At 38.1% G+C, this 25,427-nt stretch overlaps 1 protein-coding gene across 4 annotated transcripts in view; it reads left to right on the top strand.

Annotated features, from left to right (window-relative positions):
* The window catches only part of ELOVL7 (ELOVL fatty acid elongase 7), a 56,181-nt gene that overhangs the window by 27,139 nt on the left and 3,615 nt on the right, over positions 1-25,427 (top strand). For all 4 annotated transcript variants that reach the window (XM_064643188.1, XM_064643187.1, XM_064643190.1 and 1 more), the window contains 5 exons: positions 17,767-17,860; positions 19,796-19,986; positions 21,560-21,640; positions 22,194-22,250; positions 23,960-24,065. In XM_064643188.1, the coding sequence (XP_064499258.1) occupies positions 17,797-17,860; positions 19,796-19,986; positions 21,560-21,640; positions 22,194-22,250; positions 23,960-24,065 (499 nt within the window). In that variant the 5' untranslated portion in view covers positions 17,767-17,796. The remainder of the gene's footprint in view (positions 1-17,766; positions 17,861-19,795; positions 19,987-21,559; positions 21,641-22,193; positions 22,251-23,959; positions 24,066-25,427) is intronic.

Raw genomic sequence — 25,427 nt, 5'->3', positions numbered from 1 at the left:
ATTCTTGAGGGCTGGCTGTATTGCCAGCGAGGCCATGAGCTGAGGAAGCAGGTAAATGCCAGCTTGTGTAGCTGATGAGGCTACATTGGAACAGTCTCTTAGACTTGTCCTTTGCAACTGTAGGTGTCATGTAGGTTGTTTGAGAATTGTAAGTATGTTGATACTGAATTTGTAAATATGTTTTAAGTGAGTTGAAACTTTGGTTGGGTTTTGGGCATTGCTGCAACCAAGATAGAATTGTGTGATGCTTGAAAAGGCATAGTGAAGCTGCAGACCAGCTCTTCCTGATTTCTTTGCTTTTATAGGAAAGCAAGATATGTTAATTGAAGCTGTTCAGACAAACCAGAAAACTTACAGCCATGTATGGATACTCTCTTCCTTACTTCATTCTAATTCACTTCTTCCCAGATCCATGTGTAGGTCTATATTGCACATTGCCATGTGGGAGAAGTTTGAACAAGTTTTTCTAGTTGTTGGGAGCAGCCTGGGAGCAGCGTACTGCCTGATTTATTCTGCTTCTCAACACTTTGGGTGCGTCCCAGGACGAATTCAGGCTGCCTTGGAGCTACCTCAGGTAGAAGTAGAGTGGTGGTATATTGACATGGTATATTAAGCAGTGTGGACATACCCTGAAAATGCTTCACTAAGGAATGGGTGCACTTGTACTTACGTGTTTGCTTGAAGAAAGTGTACAAAGACCTAGGATTTGAAAACCTAGATAAGCGTAGGCTTAATGTGAGTCACTGGCACAGGTTGCCCAGAGAAGTTGTGGATGCCCCATCTCTCAAGGTGTTCTAGGCCAGGTTGGATGGAGCTCTGAACAAGCTGGTATTGTGAAAGGTGTCCCTGCCTATGCCAGGGCGGTTGAAACTAGATGGTCTTCAAGGTCTCTTCCAATCCAGACCATTCCTTGATCCTGTGAAAGTCTTCCTAGGCAGCACTTCTGTTGCAAATGTGGGGAATAATGCAAGTAAGTGTTTCATTATAATGCGTATATCTTTCTATTAAATAGTATTTATTTATTGGTAGAGCGAGACAGGTTATGGTACAGGAAGCAATATTCATGGAATGTGTTGGGAAAGATGCCACAGTGTTAGTCAAGTAATACATGCCAAATAGGATTTAACTAATTATGAAGCTCACCAAATACCATGAAATACCTGTGAACTAATTGCATACCAGTAAAAGAATTAATCAGGTACGTTTCTATATCCTGACTTAACTTGATGGCTTCTGCTGCAAATGCTCTCCTTGCCATGCTGTGCCCTTCCTGGCTTTGTTTCCCTCTGCTGCAATAAACTGGAAAACTGTTTTTTATTTTTCCCTACCTTGGACTCCTGCTCTTTCTCTTGAAGCTGCTTCTACTCAATGCATCTGGTTTAATGCTTATCTCTTTCTCTGGCCTGCCCCTGTCTGGGTGCTTAACACACAGATTTCTGGAGGTGTGGGGAAATGTGGAGCAAGGCAGAGGGACAAGCAGTGCATGAGATGGGCACGGGAGGTGTGTGTGGGATGAGGAAAGTGGGAAAGTGAGGGAAGTCACCTTTGTGCCGTGTTCAAGGGCAGGAGGTGGAAGGGAGCCAGGATCTCTTCCTGGTTCTTCATCAGCTGCTTGTGAAATTGTCTTTGTCGTATTCTGAATCTAACTTGGCAGACTTCATGTGGCATCTTTCCCTGCCTGATGACTGCCTCAGCATGGCTGTGAGAAGTTGCTGCCCAGTAATTCTCCTAATGAAGGCTGGTGTGAGCTCCCTGGTCTGCCTCAGCTGAAATGAGATAGTTTAGCTCCCAACTGTGGGTTATGCGAAGCTGCTTCACTGTGAAGTGGATCAAAGTTGATAGGCAGAGCTATAGTACATAGGAAAGTATAAATAGGTGGGGTGTTGTCATCTTCAGTGGCACAGCATACCTTATAAAAATATTATAGCTCAACACTCATATTCACTTCAGGCTAATGGATGTCTGAAACTTACTTCTCAAAGCTTGGGCAGCTGGAAAGGAAGAAATACTCATTTCTCTCACTGTTCTGTCCCTCACTGCAGATCTTCACTATTCTGGTTTTCTTTCCTGAAGCCACAGCAGGTAGGACACACAGGTGCAGTATTTTTATCAGTTTCTCATTGCCCAAGTACATATCAAGTTCAAGAACTGGCAGATTTGATTATGTTTTTCTCAGCTGCAATTTATGGATGCTCCAAACACAGTTTTGGTAGGCCTGTCCAAGTATTTAGAAGGAAGCTGGTCTGTACTTCTGCCTCGATGTGGAAAGGGACGGTAGCTAAGCACCAGGAAACTAGAACAGAGGCTATTCCAACTTTAAGAATAATTGTTTCCATAAAATAGACTTAAAGCATACCACAAAAGCTTCAGGGTTGTCTTAGGTTTTATTTTAGGATCTTTCTGCACGTTTAATATTGCTTTACATGTTATTTAAAAGTTGGATAGTTACTCTGCATTGTCGTACTCTCCTAGGGAGCAAGTCCCACGTGCTTTCTCAGGGACGGACTCTGTCCAGTACCCAGGCTCAATGCTGCATCTAGAGGGCAAATGCAGCCTAAATGGTGAAAACTAAACTTTTTACTCCATAAAATGTTAGATTATTAGAAAGAAGACAAAGCATTAACAAAACAAATAGTTAATTTTGTAAGCCTGATTGTACTTTTTTTAAACAGTTCCTTTTAAAAGGTTCCTTTAAAAGGCAAGAACATGAAAGCTAAAGGGCCATGCAATAGTTTTAGTTTCTGTAGGCTGTTGTTACATGTTCAATTTGCTAAAAGTTTTGTGAAGTCACAAGTGATGTAGCAGTTAACTTTTTTCAATACGTATGCTACTTAGTTGAAATCCAAAAAGTAAAAAATTATTTCAGCAGAAATTAAATACGTACATTTACACTAAAGTTTACCAGAACAACTCAAGTGTCTCTTTTCTTTACTTATCTTTGTTTTCAGTGTTTAATGCTGAGAATTGACATGGAAATACTGAATAGGGTTCTTTTATTTTTTGTCTATTTTTACTGAATTCATATAGTAAAATGCTTTCAACGTGTCTGTCAATGTATATCTTTTTTCTTCTGCGTGTATTTTGCTATTTTTGCTCTATCTGCTTATGATGGTTACACACAGCAATTTATCACTGAAGATGTTGACTAGAAAAGACCTTCAAGTAGTTCATGAATTCAGTGATATGAGAAGAATACTCAGCTTACAGCAGCACAGATTTAAGTGTCTTGTTGTTCTCTTGGATCTGGATGAGAGTCTGAGGAACTGGATTTCAGTAGCACTTAACTTCAAAATCCTGAGGTAGCACACAAATCTAGTCTCTTAAAAACTACTTGTAAAGGCTATCCAGCTCAAAGCAAACTCTGAGTTTCACCTGTGGAGAGGCACAGGTATCACAAGGAAGACACATATAGATGTCAGTAAACTCTATGAATCATCTTATTTGCTAGGAGCAATTGTATTCAGATTGCCCCTTTTAACTGTCAGGGCTGTATTACTTGTCACAGTAAAAGCAATGAACATCGACTCTTATCTCCTGTGATACCAGCTTAGGCTGATGTTTTAGTTTCACTGGCATTTGTTTATTCCACATGCTTTTTGTGTCACTTTTGTGTTGGCATAAGTCTTGGTGAAGGCTGCTGCTGAAAAGCACTGAGGAACTGATCTAAGTTAAAAAATACCTTAGCATTTCTGTGAGGCTGCCTCTCTCACCCTGTGTTTGTTTCCCAATTTGTTTTATTATGCAGCCAGAAAAATGGTTGTTCCAGCAGGAGTCAAGGGTGACATAGGAGCAGGTATGAGTAGTGGGGAGAGAGGTTGATTAAAATTACATTGCTGCTATTAAAAGTGCTCTTAAAATTGCAAACTTACCCTGTAAACAGCCAGACTTGCTCTGCTTGAGCAGGCTATGCTCAAGAGAAGCTGCTTGTAGCAGCTTTATGAAATCCTACCTGCTGCCTGCCTGCATTTAACTGTATTGTGAATTCTTTGTAGTTTGGATTATCTTTTATATTGATACGGTGCCTTGCACATTGGACCTGATGCCTGGAGCCTCTATTCAAAGTCTTTAAAGCAGTGCCTCACTGACTGTGTGTGAATGTGAGTGTGACTTTGTATGGTGCACTGCAAAACCTTGTGCGAAGAAATAGCATGTAGAGTGCAAAAAGATGCTAAGTTTCAAGAGGCATCTCATGGACTGGAATTCAAGAGAATGCTCCTATCCCAGTGATGGCTTTCAGGGTTTATTACTATGCCTGAGATAAAAATATAGCTTACTCTATTCCTTTTATTCTTTGTTTTCTAACAAAAGAAGAGAGCGACTCTTGCTGCAGTCTGACTCACAAAGATCAGTTTGTTGATTTGGAAATAATTTGCATTGTATCATCAGTCCTGAAATGACTTAAAGCAAAGTCACAAAAACCTGATTCAGTAGTTCTCTGTAAGCTTTTAGAGTATGGGAATGGTTCACTGTGTTCTTTCTTTCAGGAAAGTTAGTTGAGGTGGCAAGTAGATTTTTTTTTTTAAGTTTGGTTTTGCCTGATCTGTTAGAAATTGATGTGCCTGGAAATTGCTTCCAGTAGTTGAAGCTGAATTTTTTGATATGTACCTGAGCAGAGTGTCAGGTGACTGGGAAGGATAAAATTCTTCATTTAGACATTTTGTCACTGGTGGAGGAGAAAAGATTTTTTTTTTTCTTTTTTAGTGGGCATTGGGGCATAGGAATTCTTTCTCTTTAGTTAAGTTTTGAAATGCGGTATTTATCAAATGTATCAGTTTGGGGTTTTTTTAAAGATTTCACAGCTAGTATTTTCAACTGTTTCATTCTGGCAAATTTTTTTGTATTGTTTTTCATGAAAAGATACTGGCTGAAGCACCAAGATTATCAGGGTTATTGGTCAGATATACTCACTTACTCTGCTAAGTAAATACTGCAGTATTTGTTTACCATGTGCCATGATTAAATGGGGATGGGCAGCATGGAAATGACTGTAGTCTGTTCAGAGGCAGTTGGCAATGTTTCCTTCTGTACATGTGAAAATGACTTAGATTCAGGTATATTGCAAATGAATAGTATGTTTTACAGTATTTGTGTTTATAACATCCACTAGAATCCCTTTTGTGTTTGTTTAGATGTACAGTTAAAAAAAATCAGGATTAAATACATTCTTTATCACTTTTGTAGTTGGAGTTCTGTGGCTTGTTTGCTTAGTGCTGATATGAAAGATTCACGTTTTAATCTTTACCTGTACATTCTGTACAGGATCTGACAAACTTAGTGAAATCATTGTAATGAACTTTGGAGGTGCTCTGTCCACCCTAGTCTCTTGTGAATGAGAATTGTAGAACATACTGTCTACAAAAGCCAAGAGGCCGATGGAGTAAACTCAAGTGTTCAATGTCAACTTTGAAATGAAACCTTTCATAAAACTACTTGTGAGATGCACTATTCAAAAACCTTGTTATAGTTATTAATTCCTTTGGTCTCTTGCATTATTACTCTTGTGCCAACAACATTGTTTCTGTAGCACCTTTTGTTCTGTGCCAAGTCAGGTTGTTAAGGAGCTTGCTTGAGTTTCTTTTTACACAAAAAAGGGATAAAATTGTAAGGCAAGGCTGTAAATAGCTTCATGCCTAGCTCTGATGTTCAGGAAGTTCACTTATTTTAACTTCTAAGGATGAACATAACTCTTAGATTTTGTAGAAGAAAGAAGGTCAGGAGGAGGGAATGCAAAACACAGGTGCTGTTGGAGCTCTCTTCAGCTAGTCCTTTAGTAACTGCTTGAAATCTTGTGGGGTGAAATATTCCCCAACTGAATTTCAGATTATCCTGAGACTGCTTTTCATAAACTGAACTGATCCACTTGATCAATTACGGAAGCTTATCAGAAAGTTGTGGAAAAAGGTTCCTGAATGTGGACTGGACCATACTGAGTTCTGGTTTGCTCTGGAGTTTTTCCCAGTCTTTTGAAATGAGATTGCTACTTTATTTTTAAACTGAAAAGCTTATATACCCCACTTGAATTAAAGTTAAAAGTATGGGATGGAAAATTGCCTCTTGGGGTGTGGCAATAGTGCAATCCGATGTTCTTGCTTATATCCTGTAGAGGTCCTTGGGAAGTGTGGCTTTTCATTAGTTGCTTTCATGCAGGGTGCTGAAGCATCAGACAAAACTTGATTGAATCTGTACAGACTTTTGTGATAAGCAAGGGAGTCGCTTTTAAAAATGGTGAAATTATATAACTCTGGCTCATTCTCTGAGATGACTGCAGTGGGAAGAGATTCAATCTTCCATTCCAGTGAGTGGGAAAGCACCACACTTTTTGGATATGGTCGGCTGGATGAACCTGCAGCTGTATAATGTATACGTAAGACAAGGAATGTGGGTGAAAGCAAACTCTTTGATTCAAGTGTGAGCAATAAAGTCATCCTGAAGTGAGGTAGAAGGAAAAGAGTGGAGGCAAGTCACGATACTTGCGAAGCATTTTGTGATGAGGGCTCCGGTGTTGCTTGAGGTTCAGAAAGGGGTGTGTGGCCTTCTAGTTTTGCGTGGTAACTGAATATTGAAGTGGCACCCAGCACTTTGGTTTTGCTCACAACTGTGTTAACTGGTAGAAAACATGCCCCTTTTTCTCTGGGGACTGAGTGCTCCATACAAACACACTGACCTCTTCTGCAAAGCACTGAAACCTATATATCAAAAATACTGCCTAAGACTGTTTTGATAAGTTAAAGGCATAACTATATATGAGTCTAATTTTCTTTTGTCTTAGAGGCAGTCCAGTTTTCTTCTGTTTTACTGCTGTTGTATGCTCAGTAGACTATTAGACACTTGTCTGTTTCTAGTATACTGGTGTTTTACAGGAACATTAGTACTGGGCTGAGTACTCTGCTGCTTGCCAAGCTTCTGCGCTGGAAGTATTATTGTCTCCTGTGTTATTCTGATGTTGCATGTCCATTGCCTAATGCACTTTGTTGTTGCGATTTTTTTTTCTTAGCTATTTGTATTTGGCAATCTTTCAGGATCGAAAAAAAGAAAAAGAAAATGCAATTGTCTTGGACAGACATAGCTGGTTTGTCCCTACATGCTGTCTGGATGAACTGTTCTATTTTAAAACTGCAGAGATGTCTTGTGGTCTTGGGTGGTCTCTGAATGCTTGGAAAGATGGTAAAAACTGCATCCTTCTGTAGTAGTGGAAAATACTGATAGAAGACGGAAAATCCTGAAAACACACATATGATTAGAGCTGTGCATGAACGTGTTGTTTCATTCTGCTACTCTTTGAAGTTACCACTTCGTGTTTTAAGCTGATTTAAAAATGCTCTACTGTCACAAACTCACAGCCTGCATAATACTGCTTTATATGCTATTCTTGAGCTTCCAGAAAATGCAAAATAATGGAGACTTTTAAAAATTCCTATTAGCAAAGGAATTAAAGTCTAGCTAACTAAATCTGGAGCAAAAGTAAACCTTCACAACTGTTTCTTGTAATTAATGTGTCTTTGCCCATAATATCAACCTCTGCTTTGCATTTTGTTATGCAGACTCCTGCATGTTGATTTCTTGGAATTTGAATGAAAAACTGATATATTTTTAATGTTGGATTTTTATAATAAGATCTGGTTTAAAAAAATCTTGAAAAGCAGTTTTGTTAATCAAGACAGTTAATGTTTTTAGGTGATGATGGATAGTTTTGTTTTCATGTAAGCTGTTGAGATTAGGTTGAACATTGTCCATGCAGCATTGCTCTGCCCAGGGAACCTTTTTCATTAGTCTCCGTAGGCCTTTGTCTGCTCTGGGTCACCATGTCCAGATGTTTCCTCGCTCTAATGCTTATAGGCAGCTATGAATATTTGTTTTCATACTGTTTGTTGAGTTCTGACCCCCAGACTGTTGCAAGAACTCTTTGAAAGTCCAGCACTTCTATAGTCCTTAAAAGGGTATCTGCATACAAGTGGAAAAGAGTAATTTTGGAACTGCTGCTAGTACTGTGTCAAAGCAAAGGTGCTCCCATTCTTGCGTTCATCCTGTGTGCCCAACCTCTGTCAAACTGGATCAGTCTCCAGTAGGTGAGTCATCTCAAAAGGAAATGGTACTGTAGAACCTTCAAACAAGTAGTGTAAGCAATATGCAAGATGGCTTGAGTGGTACTCAAAAGCTTACTCAAATTTCAAATAGAATCAAATGGGGTTTTATAATTTACTAATTTCCATGTATTTATCTCTGGATTCAAAGTATAAGCACAATGCAAGTGGCTTTGACTACAAATGACTTCACAAGTGGCTTTTCCTTCAGCTGTTCCTAAGCTTCGGATGTCTCTTTGCTGTCCATTTGCCATCCCTTTGGGATTCCTCCATTGAGTACAGAGTACAACAAACACTTACTGGGGAATATCTGGCTTTTCCACCTCTTCTCAATGTCTGAAACTGTAGTTCACCTCCACAGTAACTTTGGTCAAGTGTAAACTAATTACTTATTTTTTTTTTAAGTGGAGATTTTCTTTGTGATGCAGGAGAAAAAGCTGTAGTGTCAGGAGGAGTTAGAAATATTTACATGGTTTTTCTGCTCTGTTTAGTTGTTCTAACTGAGAGGCCTGAGTCTCCAAATAATGATATAATGTACCTTTGTGGGTTGCCTAATACTAATACTCATGAATGGCTTTCATAGTGATTAACCAGACCTTTCATCATGCTGAAGAATGTTAATTTAAACAACAACAACAACAACAAAAAACCCCCAAAACCTAAGTCCTGCATATCTCATTGCGTATCCCTCAGTGATTTGAAACTTCCAGCTCCAGCTGTACAAATCACCATCTCGAGACTGAAAGATTTAGGATGTGGCAGTGCAGTTGCTTCCTGGAGCGCTCCAAAAAGCATGTGTGCCAAGACTGGACTTCGAAGCAGCAGCTTTTTTAATGATACTGTCAGAATGCTTCCGTGGGTAGGAGGAGTGTTCTAGAACTTCAGTTTAAAAATGCGTAGAACAGATTCCCTTTACAGTGGTTTTTGTCACCCTGAAGTTCTGCTATCACCTCTCACTGTGTGGCTGCTGCCTGTGTCACGCTTCCCAAAGTTCATGACTCTGGTGTGTGGGTCACTGCAAAAGATGCTAGCACAGCTGGTTCCCGCTCTCTCTTGGAAGAGGCTCCTAGGGAGGGTGCAGTTGCTGATGCTTACAATACTCAGCAGCATGTCCACTATGCTGCATGGTAGCTTAAAAAGAGGGGGGAGGAAGGGGAGGGTGTCAATTCTAGGTCAGCTGCCTTTAAAATTTATGCCTGCCTACTGCAATGCAAGCAAAATCAGAGCAGAAAGAAATGCATTATTTTGGTGCCTGGGATATCGGCCCAGGACCCAGAGAGTGGGTAGGTTAAGCAAGTGCAAGGCAGTGGGAGACAATGGTAAAGCAAATTAGCTCACATCAGCATGAGAGAATGGTGTGGGAGCAGTTCAGCTATTGTAAATTGCTACATTAAAGTGTGAAGAAATATTATGTTGCAACTCTGCATGAGTGTTATCGGTGTTACTTCTTACTAGTATTCTGAACCCAGCAAGGTTACAGCTGGTACAATAAAAATTCTATGAAATGGCAGTGACTTTGCAATGTTGTTTTGCTATGGCAACTACAATGACAGTAGCTGAGTATATGCTATATATGTGCCTGTGGAAAAATACCTCTTCCTTTGATAATTATGAATATTTTTCACTTTACTTGCTTATCTCTTCTGTCTTAGGTTGAATAATGTGTTCTTAAGGTAATTATATAAATTTTTTTCCATCTCCTTTTCCTATGAAACTTTTTTCTCATGTATTTTCATGTTACAAAACATAGCAACATCTACCTGTCTTTGTCTACCGCTGGTGGAAATTATGTTCTAATTTTTCTGTATTTATTTTTCTCTAGTGTTGAATGGCCACAGGTACATTGCCATTGATTGTTTGGTTTTGAGATGTCTTGGGAGTTAAAAAGGCTTCTCTGCTTTTTTCCCATTGTTATTGGCTAGATCAGCAAGATGCTACCTACGTAACAAGTCCTGTTCTCCTTTGTTTTAAGGAGTCTTCTCTGGAAGCTGAAGTCTAGCTCTGCATTTCTCTTTAGCTTCCACGGAGTGACCCCCACTGTGACTATTTATCAGCAATTTACATAATTGTTATACTAAGAGATGTGTAAACACAAACTAAGTCCTTGGTAGCCAAGGTATCATAATTAATTGGATGTATGAGATTCTGATACGCAGTTAACTCATATGCGTTGACTCTTAACTGTTAATCAGGATAGATGATACAATGGAGCCAACTCGGTGACTCAGCTTGCTGCTAAAGCAGGGAAACAGTCTGGGACATTAGATGTCTTTGCTCCCTTCCATTCAAAGTATTTAGTTAACACTGGTACTCCCTCTCCCTTTTTAAGATTGGATATTAAAAATAATGTGCTTCCTAAGCAGCTTAAAAAGCCCACCCTGTGTTACCTTTGTAGTGTATGTAACAGGCCTTACTCCTCTACTTTAGTACAGAATTTTATATTCTGGTTTGCTTGGTTACTAAAAATGTGTATGTATACACTTTAGAAACACCACAGCTGTAAATAGTTCTTACATACCCTTATCAGAACTGTCTCTACCATAGAGGAAAAACAAACAGAATGGGTGAAAGCTCAGCATATTATGAAGATGTTGGCTTGTAGATGAGTGAGCAGGGAGCAGTATGAGTTAGCATGACTGTGCAGCATGGCTGAAAGTACTAGAATGTGTTACTGCTGTCTAGGCCTGGTTCTTGTTTTGTGAGAGTCTGTTTAAAGTGATCCAAAGCTTAATTGATCTGATCTTTAAAGAAAAACTGAAATGCTGCGGAAAGTTTTCTTATTGCTTAATAAGTGAGGAGGAAAAAGGAAGAGTCCAGGTTCTTTGGGTAAGGAGGATATTAACCTGAGATCATATGGCCCAATTACTTTGGGCCAAATCAATACTTTGCCAAAGGCTTTTGATAAGGCTAATCTAATGGAAGGGAAGTTGCATTAAGAACCATCTAAGTGAAAGTTGTGCCACAGGACTCACCATGTAGGCAGGACTAGGTGACCGTGAGCTGATGTCACTGAGTTGGAATGAAACTTAAAGGAGCCAAGTGCAAGTCACGAACTAGGGAAACAATGAGAAGAACTTCTGTCCTAAGCTGAGTGCAGGAGACACTCACTGCAGCAGAGCAGTAGGCAGGTGACACTAGTTGGCTGAAGGATGGCTGACATTTAAATGCTCAAGTAAAGAGTTTTTGGTAAAGGCAGAGGAGCACAAGTTAAAATCCTAGGAACTTCTCTCCTGCATATGTTTTTGCTTTTCTCTGAAACATTGGAACTATGGGGAGAGAAAACTGAGGAAGATACACTGATGCCCATACTGCTCACTTCCTAAATGAAACTCAGAACCTTTTCAGGGATCTGCCTGGAGTTTTATACTTGAATTAAACAAATAGCTGAGCTCAGACTTATAAAGAAACATCCTTCCAGGCTATGATTGCAGGGACTATTTAGACTTGATAAGTCTTTCTATGTGATGTAGGAGATTAGTCCCCAGAATCACTCTCACCTACGTCTCTGCAACCTTAGGTGATGCATTTGAGATACTGGTATTGTCAGATCTTTTCCTGCCTTGCTGTAGCACATGCAATTTTTGTGGCTTCAGTTCTCATCTTATAGAGTGTCCCTTGTGGTTTGTTGTAGATAGACTGGTGATTTGTTGAGGAGGAATGTGTAAGGTTCCTGACTACAGATCTAGTACATGATTGTCTATAAGTAGGCAGGATTGGACATGATGATCTCGTGTCCTCCCTACCTGATGATCTTGTGTACTCCCTGCATTTCACTATCAGCTTGAAGGGATCTATGACAGAGCTGTTACTCCCACTTTTCTCTCTGCCTGTGGCATTCCAGTTTGTATGTCTTAATATTTCCTTTGCAAAGGCCTATTCAGCCTTTGAAGTCTGAGTTGGCTGAGGAATGTTATTTTTTTTTTTTTTCTTTCTCAAAAGCTTAAGCTTTCATTTGGGTTGGCGAGCTGCTGTGACTTACCCTGCAACTGTTAGAGGACCAGCCCCATTGGCAGTGATTCTGTGGGATTGTACAGTGGGCCTTCCTCATTCAGCGACTGGCGATTGGATCAGTGTATGTAATCCGGCGGAATGCCCATATCATTCTGGTTAGGAATTGGGTACAAAACAAGGCTGTACTCCTGAAATAGTTTCCATAAGAAGGGACTTTTCTTTGCCTATTGTTAGTGTTCAGCTTTGCTGTGAAGTCTGCAATATCTGCTCTATTAACAATTTATAGGCAGCTGTGGAAGAAAATACGAATTGGTCTTTATTTTACACAGCAGCAGAATGGGAAATCCATTAGAAAGGCAGAAAACCATCTAAAGTGTGATTGCAATTAAACTTTTTTTCACTAGTTCTTCTACTTAGAGTACTTTATTCACACAGGTGAGTGACAGATTTGATGCTAGTTTAAAAAGCAAAAGATTATATAGGGAGGTATACTATGTAAAAAATTCAGTAAGGGTGACTACATGAGATAAGTATTAGATCTCTTATTGAATAGTTCCAATGTGGAATTGTATAAGTAGACATTCTAATATAGTTTCTAAGCCTCTCATCTGTTTTTAGGATGTCCACTGCCACCTAAAAGGGGCAGTGTTTACAAGCAATATTATCAAAAAGGGAAAGGCCACCTAATGCTAAGCAGGATGTGGCAAACTTGTGAGATGAACCTTTCCAAAACTAGGCTGGGTGACTGAGACAAGCCATAAAGGATAGTAAAGGTGACAGAAACTTCTCTCAGCAAAATCCATAACAACAGGTGACACCCACCTAAAGTTTAAAACTTTGTTGCAGAATGTGAGTAATCCATGTATTGTAATAGGCAGTTTGTAGTTGCTTGCCATGTGACATGAGGGAGTAATGTAGTTAAAATAACTGCAATTATGTAACACGCAGCCCTGGGAAATAGGAAGGGCAGAGCTGGTATTTCCCAGGTAAAGCTTAAGATACCATCTGTGAAACGTCCTAATTTAATTATCTTCTGAACTTCAAGAGAAGAATTAACAAGAGTATACAAAGTCATTCTGAAATGTGAAAGTTTCATAATTGTGCCTGAACATGTAAGCCAGTATTATTGCCATTTCTTAAGCTATAATTTTGAAATCAGAGCTGTGTGGGTCAGTGCTTTCTGTATGCTCTCCCCCTCTTCCAGTGGGCTCTGGAGGGTGAAGGATCCTCCTATCACCACTGGCTTGTCAGGCCAGGGGTGATGTTCCAGAACCATTGCTTTTGGGACCTGCCTTGGTTGGAAATTAGACCACTGAAGTCTGTACTCTATTGTCTTAATCTGCAGCCTTTTGCTAAAGGATCTCTGTAAAAGTAGCTTTGCTCTCTGATGTAAAGTCTTAATGCTAAGTGTTTTTAAGTTCACACTGAGATAAAATTTGTGTTCTGGAGTGACAGCTGACATTAGATTGTTTAATTTTGCTTGTTTTTTTGTCAAGTTCTTTTGTGTGCTTGTTTTGTTCAGTAGCTGCCAACATAAAACAATTGTTGTAAAATCTTTATATCTGTTTTATTATTAAAAAACTATGTAGGGGGAATAAATGAGCATCAAGAATGGCAAATATCTTTCATGTGGGTTAAGCAAAGGAATGTGAGAAACTTCTTGTTCTCATTTAGAAATAAGAAATGTTTGAAGCATACCAGTAATTCCCGTTAAAAAAAATCACTAATAGTTTTATGAGCTGACTGAACTTGAGCACTTCCAGCAACTTCTTTCCTTACCACTTTTCATCATCAAACATTCTCATATAGTTTGCTGTAGTATCTGTGGCATTTCTGGTTGCTGTAAATGATCTAATCTGCCCTTGCCTTCCCAGTAAAGGTAATGGTCTGACTTGAAATTGGTTCTGCCAAGCTGTATGCTTTAACTCAGCTGCAATTAGTGGGCTTATCCACCTGTCTGCTGAGCTGCAGGGGACCAGAGGACAGCAAGTTACTTTGCTCTTTTAACATAGCCCTTTTTCTCTTTTGCTTCATACCTCCTATTTTTGAAGCGGTGGAGGGCACATTTGTTTAAAGATATCTTCAGAAATGATGCTAGTAACAGCTGGCTGGAACCTAGGTGCACAATATTATTTCCATTGACAAAACCAGAAAAAGCGCTTATTTCTTTTGAAGAGCTGAGTACCTTGAATATGTTTTTGAGGTGATTTTGGTGCTTGTTTTTCAAATGCACGTGTTTGAGAGGACTGACTGTATGTTATTTAAAACTTTGCAAGGTGGACAGACTACTTATATGACTGCATTTTTAAATTTATGTAAGTAGCTTGCAATATGTCATTTAAAATAACCTAATTTTGAAAATGAGTTTGCTAATGTGACTTACCTAATATTGAGAGGGTTTGCTACAAACTAGACACTCAGCTGTGCATTTTATGGCACAATTTTGACATGAGCAGAAAGTGGAACATTGGAAATAAAAGTGCTGATGTGCTGATTCTGTAAGTACTTTAGCAGGTATGTAAACCAAATGTACATTTTCCTGACTGAACTGTGGCTGTACAAATGCTTAATGGGCAGATGAGTTTATAGCATGAAGAACTAAAGCTGTGTATTTAACAAATGGCCTTCTCTGGCCCCAAGTCTTTGTCCCTTCAGGCAAACTCTTTCCAGTCTTGCATTTAGAAGATAAGTTCTGTAGCCTTCAAAACTGCCAAACTTTTTGGAAGATTGTATTATGGTCAAAGCATTATAAGTTACTTCTTAACAACAGCTGTACTATAAAAAAACAGTCTTTCAAAAATGGTTTGTTTTTTCTTGGTGAAGCAGAAGCTAGTTGTTTATCTTGTGTGTGGGTATGTGGTTTTTGTTTTTGAACTCTTCTATTAAAAAAAAACAACAACAAAACCAAGCCTTGATCATGTTATTTTCCAGTGCATATGAATTTGCTTGTGAACTACGTGTAAAAGGATAAGACAAAATATCTTTCATGCTGCCATTAACCCTACTTTTGTAGGTTGTAAACAAACAACTTATCCTCAAAACCTAACATTAATGTAAACTATTGTTCATAGAAATGGATTTACAAAGGAAAACTGAGTAGCTAGTTAAGAAAGTAGCTAGTTAAAGCACATTGAAAGCAAAGTAATAATGTCATATATGAAAGTTGGTTTTAAATCTTTTAACCATAGGAAAGTTTTGAACAGCATGGTCTTTCTTGCACACTTTATTTCTACTCTTAAAATAATTGGGTTTAACTTACTAAATTTTGCTTACTTTTAGGTTCAGATTAATTGATCAATCACTACTGTGTGGCTGATTTCTGCCTGGTACATCCTTCTCTCAAGTATAGTTATTGAACTTGCCGAATAACTTTGGCAACTGCAGTTGTATCTTGCTTGGCTATGAACAGAAAATGAACCTTGAAGGCTTGGAGCCTTTGCTGTCTTGTGGAATGTTTTAAAGGGAGAGGAGCTGCAAGTGGAGTTGCAGGAGAGGTGGGGGCTCAGGAGAGGTGGAACAAGGTAAATGGCAATTTTAAATGCCAATTAATTTAGAGCCAACATCTACACTGAATTTTCTGAATTTTTGAGAACATGTTTTTAAGAAGTAGATACTTGTATAACTTTAGTCTTGGTCAAGATGTTGAACTAACCAGTCTGAGTTCCAGTAGTATTAGGGTGGGAAAACTAGCACGAGTAGCAGTAAAATCAGTAAACTATTTTTCTTATTGAAGAACCAGTTAAATATAATGTGATTATTTGTATTCAGTGAATATATTTGTTGAAAAACTGAGCCATACTGTGCACAAGGTGTCTGTAGGCTTTGGTAGAATTTTACTGTAACTGCTGAACGAAATACCTTTAGTTTGCAATGCCTTGTCTCTGGATAGACTGTTCTAGTACATCTGAAATGGAAAGAATACTGGACTAAAAGGATAACTTTTTTAGGTAATCAGTCTAAACATTTAATTACAGTGATTATTTATGAAGTAAAGGTTTTATTAATGCTTCCTCCTCAGCACCAGTTACAGCTGAATTGCCTGGCTGTCACAGTTGGGCAGTCTAAAGTACCTGGTGTTCAAGACAGGGTTGAATTTATGCATTTTTGATATCATCAATAGTGTGGCTTATGGAGCAAGATGGCAATAATATTTATAGTTCGCCTGTAACCATAAAATCTTTTCGATCATTTGATTGCTAGTGCCAAATGGAAGAGGACCCTTTTGGTTTCCATTAGAAAAGCAAGAGGATGCCCCCTACTTCCGATCTTGCAAGCATCTTTATAAATATAGATCTTTGAAGCAAACATTGTAATATGAGTGTAGGGCATGTGAAAATGGTCAGCACAAAGGCAATGACGTTGAGTTGGGAAATGCTGATACTGGAGGATGATACTTCTAGAAAATGTGAACTTCAAAGAGACTTGCAGAGGGAATATTTTCCAAATGTGAAATTGATAGTGGTTTCAGATATTCAGGGGCATAGGACAGAATTGCAAGCAGGGAAACAAGTGGGTAGCAAAACGAGAATTGGGACAAAGTAGATCAAATGAACCCTAATGAAGGTAGTCTTATCTGTGTTGGATCTTGTGATGAAGGGTGGGTATAATGGCTAAAAACTCCTGTGAAATGGCAGTGAACAGGAACTTGTAGAAGTGGAGATGTGGGTGAAATTATTTTTCAGAACTGTTATGGTGAGAACAAATGAGAAGATGATAATCAGAAGACGTGAGGATGCATTATGATCTTGAGGGCAGAACCAGCTCTCCAAACCTGCAGCTGGTTAGCCTCGAGGAGATGCAGAAGGGCTGCCAGAGGAAGGGAGCTTGTTATCAAGGTGTGGTGCAGCCTGAACTAATAAAGGTGAATATAGTGTGAAGATTGCTCAGGGTTATGGAGAGAAATCGTATGGTAAAGTGAGACACTCAGTGGGAATAGGAGAGACACCCTTTAAATGTGCTGGGGTTTTTAAAAGGTATTTTCTAGAGGGGATGAGACAAGGGAAGAGCTGGTGAGTACTTGACGGTGGAGAAAAAAAAGGGTATTCATATAAGCATACTTGGAAAAATTTTACATATGTGGGAGGTGCTGCATGCAGAGTGGAGGTGCTGGATAATTTTTGTGAGTTAATGATATTACCACTTGTACTGTGACATTCCACTATCCTGATGTGGAAACAGTTGATTCGTCAGAGTGGGATTTGCACACTAATTATAACATAGCTAATTATTGTATTTAAAAGGAATATGCTGACATATTGGTAGGTTTTCTCCTTCCCACCTACCTTAGAAACACTTCTTAGAAAATTAATATTATTTTTCAATAATAAATGCTGCAAAGCTGAACTCCACATATCAGTGACTTGGACTTTAAGTGGAGATGGTAATAAAAATGAATTTTTAAGTATCTACTGTTTATTCATATTTGTCCCTTAACTGTAATGGTTAACCACAGCATGGTTTCTCGAGATAAACTTTATGGCACGTAAGCACCTGGTTTGTATGTATAGATTGCAAAATCATATTGTCGTGGATAACAGCTCAGCTATAAATTAGACCCAAGGATAGTGGGATGTGGTCAGCTAACGCTTCCTGATCTGTATTTCACATGTGGTGCTCTGTTAGCTCTCTCTGTTTTTCACTATTCTGTTTCTTGAAAATATTTTCCATAAAACTTTACTGATCTCTATTTTATTGACAGAAATCCATATTTCTGTTTTGGTTTGTTTTCCTGCAGGCAGCATCATAAAATCTTTATCAAGTGAAAATGGCCCTTAGCAATCTGACTTCAAAGGCTGTACTACTCTATGATGAATGGATTAAAGATGCTGGTGAGTAATTTAAATCTGCCAATAATTTTGAATAGCAACGTGCTGTTGACCAACTTAAAAGTAGCTTTGTCATCCTATAAGTTTTTGTAAAACTTGCCAGTTACCTTTTGACATTGCAAACTATTTCTGCATTTTAAAATAGGAAATAAGCAAAACTTAGGTAGTTTATGGGTATGAACTCTCAGTAAATAAAGTGCAGACAGTGATTTTTCTGTGTTATTGGCTTGCCTAAATATATAGTTTACATTTCTCCTGTGCTGCTGAATATAAGGTTTTAACTCTTTTTCAATATCAAACAATTGGATTTTATGGGTTAATTAATGCAGGCTCATGGTGTTACTGTATTTTGCTTTTGCAAAGTGAAAAAAACTAACAAAGTCTGGTAAGTTTCAGTGTTTTGAAATTAATCCTCAGAGTAATTAACTCTGTCACAGCTCTATTTTGAAAAGGAATGTCAGTTTCTTGTTGCAGCTAGTAAAGGATATTAAACAAGCCTTGATTTTATATTGTTGTTCTGTATGTTTACCAAAAACTGACAGAATATCTCAATTTTGGAGTTAAGACCCATCTATCTCAGTGTTTCTTACTGCAGTAAGCACATAGTGAGAGGAATTAGCCGATTCCTGGGAAAAATTTGAGAAGCGATTGAAGTTTGATAGATAAGATTATCTTTTTCAGCATAGCTGAGCACCTTTTCTCTTGTTCTGTAAAAGCACATGCAAGCAAGAAGGGAGTTTAATCAGTATAGCTGGTGAGGTGAAATGGATTGGGATGGAGCTGGATGATGAAGGAAGCGTTTCTGCTGCAGTGTCCATGACTTCAGAACATGAGTTCCTTGTCTCCCTGCCCACCAGTGCTTATATTTGGCATTTGGTAGCACACTGTTAGTGGTGGAAAATGGTTTCCTCAGGATCAAGCCGGGAAGAACAATAGGAATGGTTTGGTAGGAGCAGTGCAAGAGTGGATGTAGAAAGAGCAGTCAGTTGTAAAGAGCTGGTGATTCTCTTGCAGTGCACAGAGGCAGATGCCGAGCGCTGTGGTTCACAGTCCTTGTTGGTCTGTGAGCAGCAGCACTGGCACATTACAAACTGTGAGCAGCATTATAATGTGCTTTCCTCCTCAATCTGTTTTTACACTTTCATTGGCTGTAAACCACATCAGAGGGTCTCATGGGTGATAGGTTGCTTGAATGCTGTAAGTTGAAAATTTGCTGACTTAAAGTGTTTGCCTATGAATTACACTTGACAAAAATTGCAATAGTATAATTTCACTCTTAAAATACAGCAGCAAGCCATGAAAACAGCAGTTTACTGAGTCAGTATTTAAGTTTGGGATCATTTTGAAACAAATCTTCCTGAAGTCAGTATATAAAAGTCAAATCAAATAAAAATTTAAAAAAATCCATGAAGCTTGTGTCAGTTCTCCTGCTTATGGAGAAATGTGGAAGTCTTTGCTGCGCTGGGACTTGGTGATGAACCCCAGAAGGGTTCAGTGGAGTCATGGTGATGCTTGGATGGAATGCCTGCCAGCCTCAGCTGTAGGGAGAGGGAATGAGGTGTGCATATAAGGAGGTGTCTCTGCAATATATCTCTCTGGGATAACTGGAAAGGAACACACAATACTTGCTTGATATATTACAACTTCCTTCTAATATGAAAGTGTGTTTTTTATGGTACTGTAGAGACAGAAAATCACATCACTCATGATTCTGTCTCCTTTTCATTATCTGTGAAGTATTGATGCAGAAAAAAAGCATTGAAACATACAGGTCCTCAATCTTATTATCCAGTCGGTATGGATTTGAGGTGAATAGACTCTGAAACATGATTGATTTGACAAGAAAACATAAACCATTAGGAATTAAATACTTTTCTGTAGCTGTTTTAATAAGTACTGTAGACATCCGATTTAATTTTTTCTCTCCTCCCCCTCTAGATCCAAGACTGGAAGGCTGGCCACTCATGTCTTCACCTTTTCCAACAACCTTTATCATTGGAACCTACATTTATTTTGTCACTTCCTTGGGACCCAAACTCATGGAAAATAAAAAACCTTTTGAACTCAGGCAGATAATGACCTTTTATAATTTTGGTGTGGTAGTCCTCTCTTTATATATGACTTATGAAGTAAGTGCTACTTTTGGTTGTAATGTATTTATATATTTCATGTCTCTATCTACTAACTTTTAGTAAGTCTATTAAGATAACTCCCACTCTGCAGTTATCAAAAAAATATTATTCTGATGGTTGTAATTATATTCCTCCAAGCAGTATGCTAAACTAGTGATTCTTGAAAAAGTTCAGATTATTGTGCCAAATTGGTAGTACATGTTTCTTGTAGTTCAATTTGCATGAATGTCATCAGGAGTTACAATGAACTACTTGACATTTCTTCGAACCACTCTAAAGGCAGTGCAGCAACAGCTACTTTGTGATATGATTGCAGTGTGGAAAGTGGTGGGTAAGATGCTTTTGCTATTTAAACATCACTTTGAAAAATTGCCAAACTTCCTTTTAAAATTTGGTTTCCGTTTTTGTTATAATCCTCAAAAAAAACCCCTAAACCCAAAAAAACCTCCCACAAAGAAACAATCAAACAAAAAAAACCCCAAAAAACTTCTGTTAGTGTCTGACATTACCACAGTATTCAATTAGTCTGCTATCAAGACTTCCATGTTACAATTTCATGAAAGAATCATGGACAGAGTGTAACAGATTGAATTTCTGCTGTTGTCTGGTAGTCACCAAGAAGCCGATTCTTTCCCTCTTTGGAACCAAGTAATTTGGTGGGTGAGTTAGTACTGTGCTGTCTTGGTGGTGTTCCAGAACTTACTTTCTTTAAGCAACCAGTTCTTTTAGGAAGTTAAAAAGACTAAACTCCTGCATCTGTTAAGGGAGTTGAACCTCTTAGCATGCGTGAGAGGATAGTGATGATGAGAAGCACTTTATAAACAGATATAAAATACAGTAGTCATAGGGGCTGGCAGTGGAATGAGCCAAGTGTAATATTAATAATGTTGCTCATGTCCAAATAGATTTATTATATTATTATATTATATATATTATTTAATATATTCAAAGAGAAAAGATTAAATGATATTTGGTACATACAATCCTTTGGTCATGTGTGTGTTCTTATTGTAGCTCCTCATCACTTTTATCACTGAAAGACCAACTGAATCACTCAGTTTAACTAAGGAAAAATTTTAGAAACTATGATATTAAATATGTATTCTGCATATGGATTTGTTCCTTGTCTTTAATGATAATTAGCAATTATAGTTTTTTATAGTGCTAATTTCGTTAGAGTATTAAGATGCTGTGTTGGATTCTTTTCAGTATTAAGATGGTTAGCTATGGTTTTGTGGTCTGATTTACACAGTAAGTTGGTTTTTAGCATTAGTTTTGAGAGGAAGCTGTTTCTCCTCTTCAGTTACTAATGCTGAAATAATGAGTGTAGGAAGAAAATTCCTGTCTACAGGTGTGGTCTTGGAATGAGGAATTCATTAATCTGCAACAGCAAAGGATTTTGTGGTAGTTATCCCACGCAGAGGTAGATGATTGACAAAGTAACTTATTTGACATGTTTTTAATATTGTTTTTCCTATCCTGCTTAGTGACTGCAAAAATAATCCAAAATTAATGAATTTTTCAAAGGAAGTAAAGTAAATTTTTGCCCTTTCCCTTTTCTTTGCTCCAGTTTCTTATGTCGGGTTGGGCCACAGGGTACTCGTTCCGGTGTGATATTGTTGACTACTCAAGGTCACCAACAGCTCTAAGGGTAAGTTGCCAAACACAAAGCTGAATTATTATCAGAGAACCATAGAATGGTTTGGGTTGGAAGTGACCTTGAAGATCCTCTAGTTCCAACCTCCATGCCATGAGCAAGGACATCTTCCTCTAGATCAGGTCGTTCAAAGTAGTCTTGTTATGCACTGACTTTATTTTTAGAAATGCTTTTTGAACAGCCTGCTTTTTTTGAATGCACTGCTGTAGAGTGAAATGCACTATGTGGAAATGCCCTTTTACATAATGTAGAGCATGTGAGATAACTGGAGGGGTTGGTTGGTTGGGACAAAGAAAGAGCCAATGAATTTGTTGCTTGTTCTTCTTGGTTTTAAAATTCCTTTGGGATTTAAAAATGTTTTGTGTTTTTAAAGAAAAACCAAAAAAAACATACACTTAAATATTTCTGTCAGCTTTGGGACACCACTTAACCTGATGCTTTCCTTTATATATTTATTTACTTTCCTATATATATTTATTTGTCCTGCAGCTGCTTAATTTTGTTTTTGACTATTATGCTTTGACAGGGTTTCTTTGTACTCTTGCAGATGGTGCGAACTTGTTGGCTTTACTTCTTTTCCAAGTTCATTGAATTATTAGATACTGTAAGTACTTTAGCCTAATAAAAGAAATAGTGATGTTTCCACAGTAGAAGGACCAGTGCTGTTGAGCACTGGGGATATAAATTGCTTTTTAGTTAGTCCTCCAGTCTTCAATCATTAGAATACCATCCAGATATTTACCCTTATTAACTCATCTGATTGTCCTATTACACTGTCATTCCTTGATTATCAGGAAAAATGTTAATGAGAGAACACAGCTTTAAAAATTTAGGAAGACCAGATAAATTGCCTGTTTAACAGCTGAATACACTAACCTGTTATGCTATGGCAATGCTTGTCTCAACACTGCAGATAAAAAAGAGGTGATTATAGTGAATATATTTTTTCATATCATATTCAGATTTTATCTTTTTCATTCAGAACATTATCATCATCAGCTCTGAATACAGCACAAAATTGCCATACCTACCTTCTCTAAATTTCTGGGATTGCTTTGAGGGTCATGATTATGGAGGTGTTTGATGTCAGGCTGACACTCTACCCTTTTGCAAAGAAAGTCTGAACAGCAATGCATTGAAGCAGAATGCAGACCTTGCTTACCATCAGCAGTCATCTGCCTTTCTCTCTTTCCAAGACTGACATCAAGTAGGATTGGCTTAGATATTTTCAAACCAGCTTCCGAGTGCTGAAATCATCTGCAGTTCTATTTGCCACCAATAGTGGTGGTTCAGGAATTGACTCATGAACAGTGAGGATGTTCTACGCTCTTCGAGCAAAGTTAGCCATCTGACTTTCTTTCTACAAATGCTCATGATGCAACACTGGAAGATCTTACTGATTAAACCAAATGGAATGGTAATGGAAGGGTCAGGAATGCTAAAACTGGAAAATCCCGACAAGCTCGTTCCTCTATTTGCCTTTATTCCCCACAGGTTAGAGTGCTCCTTTTTAATTAGTCTTGAGCCTGAAGGTTTTTTTTTTTTATTTTACTTTGTTTGAATCCACACAACTAGGTACCTGTTTCTCATCAGCTTTTTACTTTTATTGCAAAAGTAATTTCTTAGCTGTATTTAAATCTGCTGATTCCAAATGTTTTCCCCAGCAAACTAGACTTCTTCTCTTCTGTGTTTATTTGCTTGCCATCTGATACTACGCTTTGCATGACCTGACTTCTCTTTACAGAGTTTTCTTCCTCTGTCTTCCCTTAACACTTCCCTCAATGTCTGTCCTTTAAAATGTGGCCTGTCAATATCAGTTAAGTGTACCTACATATACTCTGTCCAGTTTTGCTGTTTTCCAAGGGTGGCTTGTTCAATGTTCATAATAAAGTGCTATTTTTCTATTATTTTCTACTATCTCTATCTGTTGCTAATCCTTCAGTTGATTTTCTCAAATGGCATTTCATTAATAGTTCAGAGGATTTAAAATCTGATGCTTCTAAAGACTTCTCAATCCAACCAAGTCCATCTTACACTCTCGTTGCACATGTAGGTGATGGCTCAGCCTTGAACATTTCATTTCAAAGCTTGCACTGGCTTCTCGGGTGGATTTTACATACTGGTTTTAATTTTTTTTGAAAACTAATCTGCATATCTAGACTTTCAGTTTTCCTTCTTCTCCCAAGACTGCAATTGCAAAGTACTCTTAAATGTATAGTTGTGAGCAACCAGCACTGATACATACAGTTTTCTTTAAGTATGTTGGGCTTGATTATTTTCTGTAACATCCTGTTCATTAAAAATCTGTTTCAGATATTTTTTGTGCTGCGTAAGAAAAACAACCAAGTTACATTCCTGCATGTCTTTCATCATTCCATCATGCCATGGACCTGGTGGTTTGGAGTCAAATTTGCTGCAGGTAGTGGAGAGAGAGTTGAGTTTGAGTTGAACATATCTTCTGGTAGTAAAAGTTAACTATGGTAGACAAAAAAAGAAGAACAGAATTAAACATCTTGCAAACATCCGTGTTTTTAAATTTAGATTTCTGCAGTATTTTATGGAACAACTGAGATCACCATAATTATTGGAAAGGTTGGGGACTACTCATTTTTCCTATTTGACAGCATTTTGTGCAGTGCTGATTTCTTATGGGGGGAAAAGATGCAGAGGAGAGAGATGTATATAAGCAAAAAGCATTATTACATGAAAAAGGCAAGTGATTGTAAAATCAGAAGTGCTGGAGGAGATACATGAGGCAAATAACCGTCGAAACTACTTCAAAACCGTTTGTCCTCCTGAAATGTTAGAACTGAGTTGGGGGGGGGACTCTGCTTGAAAAATTATTCAGTCTTTGTTGCAGTTACTTTTACTGGCTTTAGGTAGTGTGAATGGGGTTTATTTACATATAATATTTTGGCTTTCACAAAGCTACAGAAATATTTTTCTAGACTTTCTTTATTAAAGAAACGTATTTGAATTGTACTGAATTAAAATTCTTTGTCCGCTACCAGCCTACCTTCACTTTCTCCTTTTCTGCTCTGTGTATCTCTGCATGCATCTTCCTATGTTATGTTATTAGTATGCACCACTAATAAATACAGCTTGCCATGACAATAGTCTGATAAGAACAGAGTGGAGGAATATGCAGTCAATTATTAGTCAATTTCTGGGATAGTTTAGGCCTTTTTAGGAGCTTTTACTGAGAAATAGAGGGGGTTATACATGTTTATTCCCTTATGTTTCCTGACAGCGTATTTTGGATTTTTTTGTCCCAGAACATTGGTGATGGATTGATGAAGAGAACCACTGCTTATTAATCTGATCTGTTAGAGTCTGTTTTGTGAATACAAAACCAAGACCTTGAAGTAGTCCTGAAAATGTGCAGATGGGATCTATTGAATCTGTCCAGTGTGCAGCTTTTACTAGTGTATAACTACTGCATTTGTTGAGTTTCTGTTATTAGGAAACTGGTGAATTGACTGTGTAATTCTCAAATATTTCTGAGTAACTGGTATTAAGTTAATTGTGAGTAGTTTTCTCAGTATACACCTCAGTGTGTTAATAGATTTGCAAAAGAAAACCTGCAGCAAATAGCTGTCCCTCCTCTTCAACCTTGAAAATTTTCCATTTAATAGGTGATTAACTTTCTACCTTTTATCTGGATGTTGGATCAGTATACCAGCTACAGGCTTCTGATTTTGCATAAGATTCAAATTTCCCATATAACTTGACAAATACTTTCAGCAAAGTGTGCAAGAATTGTTTTGTTCTCTGCTAGAAA

This window comes from Pseudopipra pipra, chromosome Z (assembly GCF_036250125.1).
Source record: "Pseudopipra pipra isolate bDixPip1 chromosome Z, bDixPip1.hap1, whole genome shotgun sequence".
In the NCBI taxonomy this organism is placed as follows: Eukaryota; Metazoa; Chordata; class Aves; order Passeriformes; family Pipridae; genus Pseudopipra; species Pseudopipra pipra.
Note: the sequence above shows the minus strand (reverse complement) of the source record. Positions and strands in the feature narration are given on the sequence as shown.